At 29.3% G+C, this 12,657-nt stretch overlaps 1 protein-coding gene across 6 annotated transcripts in view; it reads right to left on the bottom strand.

The window, feature by feature from the left end:
* Window positions 1-12,657, bottom strand: part of LOC100167196 — a 62,207-nt gene that overhangs the window by 18,168 nt on the left and 31,382 nt on the right. For 5 of the 6 annotated variants that reach the window (XM_029488211.1, XM_029488212.1, XM_029488213.1 and 2 more), the window contains 7 exons: window positions 4,651-4,864; window positions 4,398-4,596; window positions 3,945-4,328; window positions 2,250-2,388; window positions 1,830-2,185; window positions 1,247-1,767; window positions 1,064-1,166 (listed from right to left, as the gene is read on the bottom strand). In XM_029488211.1, coding sequence (XP_029344071.1) covers window positions 1,064-1,166; window positions 1,247-1,767; window positions 1,830-2,185; window positions 2,250-2,388; window positions 3,945-4,328; window positions 4,398-4,596; window positions 4,651-4,864 — 1,916 coding nt within the window. Of the gene's footprint in view, window positions 1-1,063; window positions 1,167-1,246; window positions 1,768-1,829; window positions 2,186-2,249; window positions 2,389-3,944; window positions 4,329-4,397; window positions 4,597-4,650; window positions 4,865-7,936; window positions 8,427-12,657 lie in introns of those variants that run through there. The other variant, XM_001945669.5, reaches the window with a different exon arrangement.

Here is a 12,657-nt window from a genome sequence, read left to right as displayed (position 1 = left end):
CGACAGTTTTTCGTTGCGGCAGTCGATATATTATATTATACATAATATATATTCCATGTATTTATTTTGGTGTAATTAGTACTCTATGAAGAAATACTAACTATATTTTAACCCTATTTTCTTATCCTTTCCTCCAATGTTAATTTTTTCCATTCCAGTTACTATCCATTTATCTTATAAATTGTAAAATATAACTAACTATAAAAACTTTATAAAACTTTAAATCTGTTTGATTAGTATAAAACAGTTTGTCCAGGTACAATTATGTCAGTACTTATACCTTTATGAATCATATTTAAATATTTAATTTAAAATCAAATCAATCGGCCAGATACGATTTTTATAGAGTCTAACTGGGTTACTTGGTACCCAACTATCAGGGTGTTAGTTGCAGTGTCACTGTGAAATTGAAATAAAATTGAGTTTATAAAATTTTTTTATCAACTACAGATTTTCCATTTGATTATTTTTGTTAATATAAATGTACCATTGCTACATACGGACACCTCTACTCCGCCCCTACACAAAGTCATACTACACAGCTTCGGATGTACTATGGTAACACGTAAATAGTTTAGGTGATGTCAACAGCCTCGGCGTCTGCCAACAGCCAGATGACAAAACCATCTCCTGTAAGTCGGGTTCACGCAACACCATAGTAACATAATATATCTCCAGAAACACCAAGGGGACTCTACTTAGTAATATATAAAATACGAAATGCACTGTAACGAATGATGTGTTCAGTTTGAACTCAATGATAAAACATTCTATACAGTGAAAAAACAATTCTGAGTAAAGACAGTAACTTTTGGGTAACTAAACAAACAATTGTAAAAATAAATATTTAACAAATGTTTGTGTTTTTTCCCTAGTTATTTTAAAAAGTACTAATTAGTTTTGTATTTCTAAAACTAGATCCAGTTCATTACAAGAAATCTCTATAAAAGTTGATGATCAAGGCATTTTTTATACTAGAAAAGAGAAAATCCATATTTTTATAAAATAATTATTCATTGCTCAAAACCTAAAAATGTATTATATAGTATGCTAGATTACTTACAATAGGAGTGACGTTAGAGATTATGGTTAACTGTGATGGAAGAGAACGCCTCTTGTTTTGTTGTTCTTGAAATGTTTCTGACTTCATATCATACATACTAAATCTTTAAAAAAAATTATTTTTAGTTTTCACAAAGATGTTATTAAATTCAAGTATACAATATGAAATAACATGGAAATTTACCTTTTTGGTACTTCATTTATAGGTCTTTTCGGTTCATTTTTAATGGGAATCTTTGAATTAACTCGACCTACTGGTGGTTTTTGATGTTGACTCAAATCATCATATTGATAAACGAACATACCATCTTTTTTATCCAGGGGTTTAAATGCAATTTGACAAAATGATGGTTCTTTAATATCAAAATTAATGTGTTTGAAACGGTCCTTAAGTTCAGGAGTTTTAGATAAAGCTATAGACACATTCCGCGGTAACAGCAGAGCTAATGAATCCCAATCACTAACATGATCAAATCCCTTAGCACAGATTGATTTTAAATCAAATGAGTTTTCTGCTGAAGTTGGTTCATGTACAGGCGTAGTGTTAAGTTTTTTACATTCAACTTCAGGAGATGGCATGGGTGAAAATTTTTGAGGTATAAGAAATACGTTGTTAATATCCAAAGCAGCTTTAGGATTCTGCAGGAATGAGAGATCTGGTAATGTATAACTTGGAAACATCACATAAACAGGACTGTTCTTACACTAAAATAAAATAAAAATAAATTATAAATAAATAATAATATTTAATTACAATCTCTATATACCTTGGTATCTGGTTTTGGACTGCTTATTCCATCTAATGATGAAGTTTGCATACTCTTATTTAAGCTAGAACCCTTCCACAAATGCTTGCTAGGTATGATAGATGAATTGTTGGACCCATTATTATTACTGACACGTTTAATGTTATCAGTTTTTTCATTCTCACACATTAGACTATCTTCCAAATCATTTTTACTGGGTTCAGTTACCTCAGCAGTAGCTTCATTATCGCTAATTACTAAGCTGCCGTCTGACTGACGATTTTTCTTTTGACTAATAAACATTTTTACAAGGCTGAATTTGGCACTATCTGTTTGATCTTTAATACCAGATACATCGTACAGCTTAGCCCTACCTTCTATAAATTAAATAAATGGTTAACATTTCTTATAATGGTTTAATAAAAGCTTATAATACATTACCATTTCCTCCTTCAGACTGTGTAGATTTGACTAGATAGTCATAATGACTTTTCTTCTGCTTTAACCATAACAGCCTTAATGGCATTAGATCCGGTAAACTTTGGGTCTTTTCATTCACACTTGATGATAAACTTGTATGCTACAAAGTGGCAATAATAAAATAAAAGTTTTAGATAAATGCAAATAAATTAAGTATACACTTACAAGGCTGGATTTATAAAACATCCCTCCCCTAAAACTTACAATGCATAGTGTATTGCAGTAAATAAATTTATAATTTTGACAGGCAGTGGCCACTTGTCAATTATAATTTAAATTTTGTTCAATATTAAATTAAGTATCAAACTATTAGGTAGATATATGATGTTACAGAAAACATAATGATATAATTGAGAATTTATAGAACCATTAAACAAGATGCTTAGTTTCAATTTGTGATAAGAATGGAATGGACCAATTAGTGATAACGTAAATCCAAAACACTCTGGGTCTAGCTATGTTCATGAGGATTGTTTTACACAATCAAATTACCAATAATTAATCAGTTTATTATTAAGTAATTATAATTGTTTTTTTATAGTTTATTATTTTAATAATCAATTTAAGTTAAATAATATTGGAATTACAAATAACAATGTGATGACATAAACCTTACCTTACAAATAACTAATGAAATTTAATTATTTTGAGGTGGTGTAAGTTTTTAGTTCAATAGAATATAATTTTAGTTTAGGTTATCAGAAATATAAGTTTCAAATAATAACTAAAAATATATCATATGACAAATAGATCAAAAATAAGAAATTTTATAAAAAAAAAAATACTTAACAGTAGACCAAAATACAAAAAAAATAAATTGTCGATTAAATTATGCGAATCATATAGTTTTTCATTGTTTATATCTGCAGTGTGTACCTGTTGTGTGACCAGTGTAATATTTTATACATAGTAATAAAGAATCCTTGAAATTTAGGATAAAAGTTAGTTGAAAGTTGATACCCAAATTAAATTTAATATTAAATATAGTTGTATAGTGAATACAAGAAATTTATTTAACAGAACACTTCACCCTCATGTGTTGTCTTTATATTACAACCTAACCGAACCAATTTTATGTTGTAAACTTTAATATTTGAGTGAATTTACCTGTGATCAAACCTAAAAGTAAAAACATTATTTGTGTTATCTTGTTGGTTTTTACAATATTTTAAATTTTTAAAGAATAATGAATATTTTTATATTTTACATACCTAGCATATCATAACTTACTTTAAAATGAAATAACTGTAAAAAACCTATGAGGACACAGATAATGTTCCTACCAGTTTAATCATATGTCAATTCACTCAGTTTAAATATTTACTATGGTAAAAATATAGTCTTATATAAGAGTAACCTTGGGCAGCAATGTGAATACCTAATGAACACCAAATTTTACCCTCTGCTTTTTATTATTCCAACAACTACCTAGCATTTTGCTAATGCTATTATTTAATTGTTTGGACACGGCCAAACATTGGAAACAAAAGCTGACAACAAAAACTGATAGGGCGTAGTCTGACCAAACTGGTCGAATCGGTCTCCATCCGAGATTAATTTTATTTGTACAGTTATTCGATCAAATGTAATTTGATGGCCATTGCACAGATGGTAATTTTGATACCAAAAAAGTTTAAATAACTAATTAATCAATACCTCTTTAAGTTGTTGAGTGCAATTGGTGGTTGCAGAAGTGGTACATTTTTTTAACTTATTCCATGTGGTAAAAGTAGTATCTGAAGATATCATTGGAACACTGACTGGAACACTTCCATCACTAGACCATGCTTCGCCTGAACCAGTATTTCGACTCTCTCCTGTACTCATAGCTTCACTATTTTGAAATTCTTCCGAAACACCCATAGTTGGTTCTTCGAAAGCAATTGTATAGTTATGTTTGTTATTGGCCTTGCAGGTGATTAACATATCATCACTACAGTCTAATGAATCCGTGCTAAATGTTATGAATGGATTTGGCGATTGTTCTTTTACAGGAGAGAATAGCTGTTTATTTTTACAAAATGATTCAGTTGATACATTCTGAAATATAATCAATTATTTAATAAACAAAGTAATATTTAATTAATCAATATTTGATTTTATATATACTTGTAAATCTTGACCACACATAGATGGCAATGTGCTGAGTATATTGTGTATGTCTTCTGTTTTAAGATGTTCCATATCTACTTGAGCCAAGTTAACATCCAAATCTCTGGAAACTTCTTCATAACATGGAATATTATAATTTTCTGATATAGATGATAGAATACTTGTGTGATGGTTAAAATTGTCCGAATCACGATACCTAAAAGAATACAATTTAATAACCAAATAATTATAATAAACACAAAAAATTTACCTATAGTCCGCAAACCATTGGTAGTCTGAATAATCTTGGAAGAAATCCGCATTATCTTGAGATGATGCATTGCTCCTATATGAGCTTAAGGTGGCATCCAGTACTTCCAAATTATTGGAATTGCAGTCGCCCTGATTGGCAGTAAACACCTCAACCATTGCTGATTTTTGAAGAACACTGCAATATGTGGTAGAAGATAAACCTAATATAGAATCTGTAAAAAGAATGCCCAGTATTAAAAAATAAGTGCATTCAACAAGGAATTGTAAAAAGATTAGAACATGAACTAATTTTTAATATATTGAATTTGGGACTCTTAACAGTATAAGACAAATGGTTGGCAGCAGTATATGTTTAAATTTAGTGAACAAAAACAGATGCTTGCCAGTTGCCAGACTTGCAACAGGGTGACAGAAATACATACACAAAGACATACGGTTAAACACAGATTTTATACTCATATTTTAATGCACAGTAATGAATACACTATAAGAATCAAAATTATAAAGATTTTGAATCTACCTATAGTTATAATTATTCTTCCGAATTCGTGAACTACCCATAACTCAGTAAATCTAAGATATTTAACATAATTCGAACATGATGAATGATTATATACTAATTATAATTTTCAATAGTATTCAGATAAATTAAAACTAACTACATAAAGAGGATTCTGACAAACGCAAATTTGCTATGGTTGTAACACTGTGACAACACATGTGGGTATTCAAATCTCTTAAAACCTAATTTTTAAAAATGATTATTTTATTATACAACACAAAATTAAAAAAAAAATATTTCATATTTATTTATACATATTATTTAATGTATAAAATAAAAACTAATAGAAACAAAATATTGAACTTTTTAATTTTACTAGTATCTATTGCTAAATTTTTAAATTTCATTAAAAAATTATAGATACCAATTGATGCTATTGATATACCCAGTGGTACACTCGTTTTCTATTATGGGGTGTTAAAATCATTTGACATACCCACCACCTATTAACTATTCCAAAAAAAATATATGTTTTTAATTTATTCAATTTTGTTAAATTAATAATATTCACAATAGTTATGGTGTTTCTCATGATGGAATAATCCACCATTAAATTTAATATAGTCATGGAGACACATTCCAGACATTTTGATAAGAGTGTCAACTGACATGTGCCCTTTTTGATGTGCGTCACCTTATACAAAACGTATTATTTTAATTTTTACTTATACATTTATCTGATATAATATGATCAATGATCATAGTAATATAATTATAGAACTATAAGTACATTTTAGTCTTATACCATCTGTTGATGTTGCCATGGTGGTTTAAATAATTTTCATAAATAAACAAAATATACCTAATATTTACTGATGTAAAAATATGTATATATAATTATTCTAAACTTTTTCTTTTTCTTCGCCTTCTCTCCCAACTATTTGGGGTTGGCCACCCTGGTCCTCAATTTCCACTTACTACGATCCTTAGCATCCTCCTCACAAACACCAGTCATTTTCATATCGTACTCTACAACTCTATAATATTATTCTAAACTGTAAAATAATAATGGATAAATACAAAATCTACTACTAGGTACATAATATAAGTACTAGCACAAATATACAATATGTATAGACATATACTACAAAATCTATTACGAGGTACATATTTGGTGTATTAAGTTCTTTGATATTATATGAATGTGATATGTTACTATAAACTGCTGTTCCGGTACTATAAGAGGTACCCTATCCCGTTATCCATATACATTATGTTTGATATGTTTAAACAGCAAAAACAGATTACAAAATGGAGTAGTGATAGGTAATATTATTTTTGTTGTAATTTCATAAATAATAACTAGATTGGAAGGGTCCCAAATAAACATTCAAAAATGTTTTTTAAATAGTCAGATAATAAAATTTAAAATGTATAATAATTCAAATATTTATTAAAAAGGTTAAGTACTAATACATTTTATATTGAGGAATCAGTTTTAATTTAAAAATTAAATAGGTGGGCAAGTTGTTATTCTATAATAAACCCAATAATAAGCTTAAATAAAAATCCAAATATTGTTCATAGGTAGGTAGTAGGTACATAATAGTAGGTAAATACAAATAAGTAAAATATAAATGCATATTAAAATTAATAAAAATTAATTTTTCTTTTTGAAAAGTAGTTATAATACCTAATAAATTATATTATATTTACTAAAAACAGAAATATTCAATTTATTTAGAAGTTTTAAAAAAAATCATAATTTAATTTATTTGAATGTTCAGTATGAAAAATAATTAACTTATTTGGTAGGTCTACCTAATATACACTTTATGCACCTACCTGATAATAGAGAACTACCAAGTTTAAATAAATATAATAAAAAAAAAGAATGAACTTACAGACAAAATATGAAATTATCAATTAAATATTTATATAAGAATACTAATAAATATCTACTACCTAGTGGATACAAATTGGATATTCCTTAGGTAGGTACATACTAACTTGTAGACTGTTCAACAAATAATAATTTAATTAATACAATTAATCAATATTCCTATTTCACTTGTACTGTAAAATACTTTAGGTAGGAACTTCAATTCATTTTAAATTTAATAAAACCCACCACTAGTAGCCACTGTTGATTGGTCTACAAACATAATATATGGTTTGATTAAATTAAAAATCAAATTGCTTTTACAAAAGAAGGCTTCCTATACCTAACATACAATAGGTAGGTTCAATACGAGTTATTTTTATATTATATTAACCAAATTCCAGTAGACTTCAAATTGATTAATAAAGGTTTGGTTTTAATGTTTAAGTAAGTATATAGTATTTGTTGAATGACACTATCCAATCGATGTTCAAGAATTGTATGTTATAAATATATTTTAAGCAATTACCCATGACCTCGGAACTAGTTAATACTACAGAATAACACCAGAATATTTCACTATATAATGAAAGAAATATAATAAAATGTTAGTCACGGGGGTCTTGTTGTGGGTAGTTATTGAATGTCAACCTTGAACCAAATAAATTATCATTAACACACAACAGCAGTTTAAAATGCCGCTGCGAAAATTGCTGCATTACCGTTGTTGCATCTACAGTTGAAATCAACTGCAGCTAGCTTTAATACTGGGGTGGAAATTTATAACAATAATGACAACGAATAAGCTCGACGAAGGAGAAAATGTGAAATTATAATTGTCATTATTCAATACCTACGAAAATGCCTAACATACCAACGATTTAAAACGAATATACGAACCATTAAGACTCTGCGGTCAGACGTGTCGGACCTGACGACAACTAGTAGAACGAGCACTACGAATAAGAGAACACTTATCCGGGCCGTCGACGGGTGGTGTCGTTTCAGATGAATCCGCGGAAAGGAATTTCGGACGGCGGCGGAACGTTCGTAACCGATTGTCGGTACTCTTAAAAAAGCACTGCGATATCGTTGCGAATAGATAAAGTTAAAGAGGAAAAATAACACTCGAGTCACCGTCGAGAATAAAAAACTCGAAATAATATTACAATTTATAATGTCACATAATTGATAATATTAACGTAGGTACGCACCCTTCGTCCTACAATATCACAAACATAATATTAATTAATAATTATATTATGTGGAATTGCGGAAACGCACAGATAACAATAAGTACCTATTTGGTTTGACAAAAATGTTATTTGTTCTCCTTATCACCGCCGCCGCGACGACGTGTTTACGGACTCGCGCAAAAATAGAAACTAAAAGCGGCGACACCCGACGGGCGACGGCCGACGCGCGCGGTAACAGTTGTTTGGCGAAAAGGGTACCCCGCGCGCGCCGGCCGAACACGAAGTCGGCGGCCACGACATGACCATAGAAAAGATATATGACATGACCACCGCGACACACTCACGCACACGCTTCAACGATGATAATAAAAATAATTGCCAGGTTATTATTGTTGTTGTTGTTTAATATTATTATTATTTTTAAATTTTTAATACATACATACTTTTAGAAGAAAATAATATTACGGTATAACGATCACTGGTATAAGTAAGATATAGGCATAGAATATGATATCTACTTATATCTATATATATATATATATCTATATATATATCTACTTATATCTTTTATACGCACTATTTTTTATAATATTATACTGTAACTAATTTATTTTTTTTTTATTTCCGAGAACCGAGAGTGATGGTGCATTATATCGGTAATTTTGTATTTTATAGTATAATATTGTATATAATGTACCACTACAGACGAAGAATACAATACCATATTACATTGTACACGATTCAGTATATAATATGTATATTTAATATTCAAATATTGTAGTTAGATTATAGCAAAGGTGGGCATTAACTTGTTAAAAAGTTAATTTTTTTTTTAACTAACTAGTTGGTTTTTTTGGTTTTTAACTTATTAACTTATTCAGTTAAATTTTGTATTGTCTTAACTTAACTTTTTTAAGTTAATTATCATTATTGTACAGTTAAGTTAATTACATTTTTTTTATCATTTGTGGAACCAAGGGACAAAACTTATTCATTCGATTTTGGTAATTTATTTTTCTAATAATAGGTATAATATCATCAATTCATAATAATCAAATTATATTATAATCTATATTCTATAGGTACTACAGTAAAGAGTAATAATAAATTAGTATACTATCCATTGTATTGGCTTTTTTCACGAATTCTATTATTTAATGATCTACTCGGTATTGAATAATCTGATTTTTGTTTTATCTAACTCCCCGATTCCTAAAAACAGGTTTAAAACCAAATATCATAGTCTTAAAATGAAAATCATTATATCAATAACATATACTGGTTTCTGGTAAATACTAAATACGACAATAATTCAAACGGATAAAACAAAAAGTCGTCCGAGATATTTATAAATTATAATTTAAAATGCCGTGTTCGTTATAAATACAAGCAAACGTATGAGATTAGAAAATAACATTATCGAAATAAATATGGAAACAATTTTTGGTAGGTATTATACTATTATCATTATTCATTGATTTTATTTTAATAATAGACTATTATAATGGTACTAAATATAATAAGTCTAACTAGGATAGAAGACTTACAGTAAAATGTATACTACTTCTAATAATTAATATCTTCTCTAGACTTTAACAAGTTTAGTATAATTTAAAGTTTATAAGTTAACCTATAACTTATAAGTTTCTGCTAACAATGAAATATAATAATAATTTTAAGTTTTATGTTTGCACAGTGCTAAGCGTCTTGGTAAATGTCCGTACAAATCAAAATACTAGGGCAATAAAATTGATGAATTATGAATATTATGACTTAAAAAAAAAATTAACTTTTTTTTAACTGAGTTAAGTTAATTTTATTTTCCATCTTAGCTTTTAACTTAACTAGTTAAATTTTATTTTTTTGTTAACTTTTAACTTAACTGAAGGTAATTTAATTGAATTAACTTAACTTTCCACAGTTAATTATTTTCATTAACTTGCCCACCATTGGATTATAGGAACGCATATGCCAAATAACCTCGGCTCATTTACAGTTGGCACATAATGCATTTATAATTTATGAATATTATGCATTGGCCCATTGGAGTAACTTTGGGTGAATGGGCAGCCCCCAGCCATGAATTATTTGGAGCACATTCATATTTATTTGGTTATAATATATGTTATGTGTATACGAATTATATTGTTGACTTTATTTTTGTTAAGATACTGTTTCCCTGCAGCGTCAAACAGTAGAAGTCTGTGGAACATGCTGGCCGCGTCAGATGCCGACCTGTGTCCGGACCGGTAGTGACTAGTGACGCTAGGACGCTAGGGCAAGACACCGTATCCAAACACCCATTCCCGGGTTAAGGGGAGGGGCAAAGGTGGCCTACGTATGTAAATAGCCAATAGTCTTCTCGGCTTAAAATTACATTAAGCGGTAATTTGCGCTTTTTATAGTGCTTACAAGAATATTTTTTTTTCTGAACGAACCGGCGTTGGGGTCCGCCTACTATGTTTGCCACCGCACGGACATAGTAAATGGGCGCACACGGCCAGGCTTGTGTGTATAGGTATATATTTTGTTATTACCACGATTAAAGATATATAAGGTATATCTTTAATCGTGGTTATTTCTGTATTTAAAAATATAATTATTGAGACAGTATATTATACATTTTTATTATTTTAAAGAGATGTTTTTATTGGTGGGGGCCCGAAACCATGTATTGGCCCATAGGCCCCGAAAGTCTTTATTCGGACTTGCAGACACCACAGGGAAAATGTATCTTTATACAATTTTAAAAATATCTATTTTTTTTATAAATGAACTATGAACACAAAAAAAATTCAATAGGTAGTGTTATACTTATAAGTTATTATAGTTTTTTTTTTTTTTTAGAACCTTCAGCAATGATACTATTACAGTTCAACAATTAAAAACAGAACGATAAATACAATTTGTGTGTACAGTGTTATAATAGTTATATACGTATATATAAGTATAACCGTTAGCGGTTAGCCGCTTTTTGAATTAGAAAAAAATAAGTAACAAATTGCGTCTGCATTGTAACTACAAAATAAATACACGTAATTAGACAAAAAAGTAACAATGCCAATGGTGATAGTTTTATACTAATATATAAATTGACATTAACTTAAATAAATTACATAAATATTCTACTGAGTGGATATGCCAAATTATGAGGAGAGGTGATTCAGAGGTAGTGAGGTGGTTATGAAAATTAATATTGAACTATTGAAGAAAAGGTGGTTATGTATAGAATAGAGAATGACATGAAAATAGCGTGAGTGAGTAAAGAACATGTGGAGGGGCAGAGCACTGTGTATAGTTGTAAAACATTGGTGGTCGACTCCAGTTGGCAGAAAAGGCGAAGAAGAAGATAGAGGAGGTATTTTCCCCCTATACTGCCTAAAAAAAGGGGCCCATGATTGTAGCCTGGTAATGACTTTAAATGGCCTGCGAACATTTTGCCACCAATAATAAAAAAACGGAAATGACGCCCCTGTTAATAAACATGCCTTATAATATTATATAGTAGCGATGTGACGCGTTACTTTATACTTAAGTATATATCAATTAAATTGGCTTGACCCACTCTGCCACAACGGGTTGCGCTTTGAGCTACTCATAAATTAATAATGTAATGAAAAAACAAAGTATTTTTGAAAAGTAATGAGAATCACACTCCCATCGTCTTACCTTGGGATAATGTGATGTAATTCTTAATCTTAAATATAAAAACTTTTGTTTGGCCAGTTTACACATCATATTTTTATGCCTGAAAACGTATTTTAAGGGTATGGATTATAAAGTATAATATTGTTAGTATAGGTAGGTAGTTAAATAATTTTAGCACCCTTAACATAATATCATCTCAGTCCTCCGATATCTATAATAAATAGTAAATTGTATCAATGATAACTATTAACTGCAACTATACGTCTATACAGTTAACGTGTATGGACTTTAAAAATATGATTATGTAGTAATGGCATATAAAGTATATTAGTAACTGCGTAGTACAAAGGTACCTAAACAATTGTATAATATTATATTAAGGGGATTATATTTTTTTGGAAGGGGTAATTGATGATGCTCCAAAGTGAAACTATCAAATAACGGTTACTCTTACCTCTTTGAGCAAATACGATTGGAAATCAATGGGATAGAAGTAGATAGAACACGTGTTCTTGGAATCACTAGTTCGTTGAAAGGATACTTATCCGGCACACCAGACAACTATAATTGTTATGAAAATTCTCGCTGGAATTTTAGAAACGCAACCCAATCAGAAAATAATAAAGGCGAATTTAGTGCTTGCATTCCATTAAAATATTGGTTAGGTTTGTTTGAAGACTATAAAAAAATATTAGTGAATTCTAGATTGGAATTAATATTAACTCGAAGTCATAACGACTTAAATGCTTTAACTTTAAAATCTGGTGTAACTGCTTC

The sequence above is a fragment of the Acyrthosiphon pisum genome, chromosome A1 (genome assembly GCF_005508785.2).
Source record: "Acyrthosiphon pisum isolate AL4f chromosome A1, pea_aphid_22Mar2018_4r6ur, whole genome shotgun sequence".
Classification (NCBI taxonomy): Eukaryota; Metazoa; Arthropoda; class Insecta; order Hemiptera; family Aphididae; genus Acyrthosiphon; species Acyrthosiphon pisum.
Note: the sequence above shows the minus strand (reverse complement) of the source record. Positions and strands in the feature narration are given on the sequence as shown.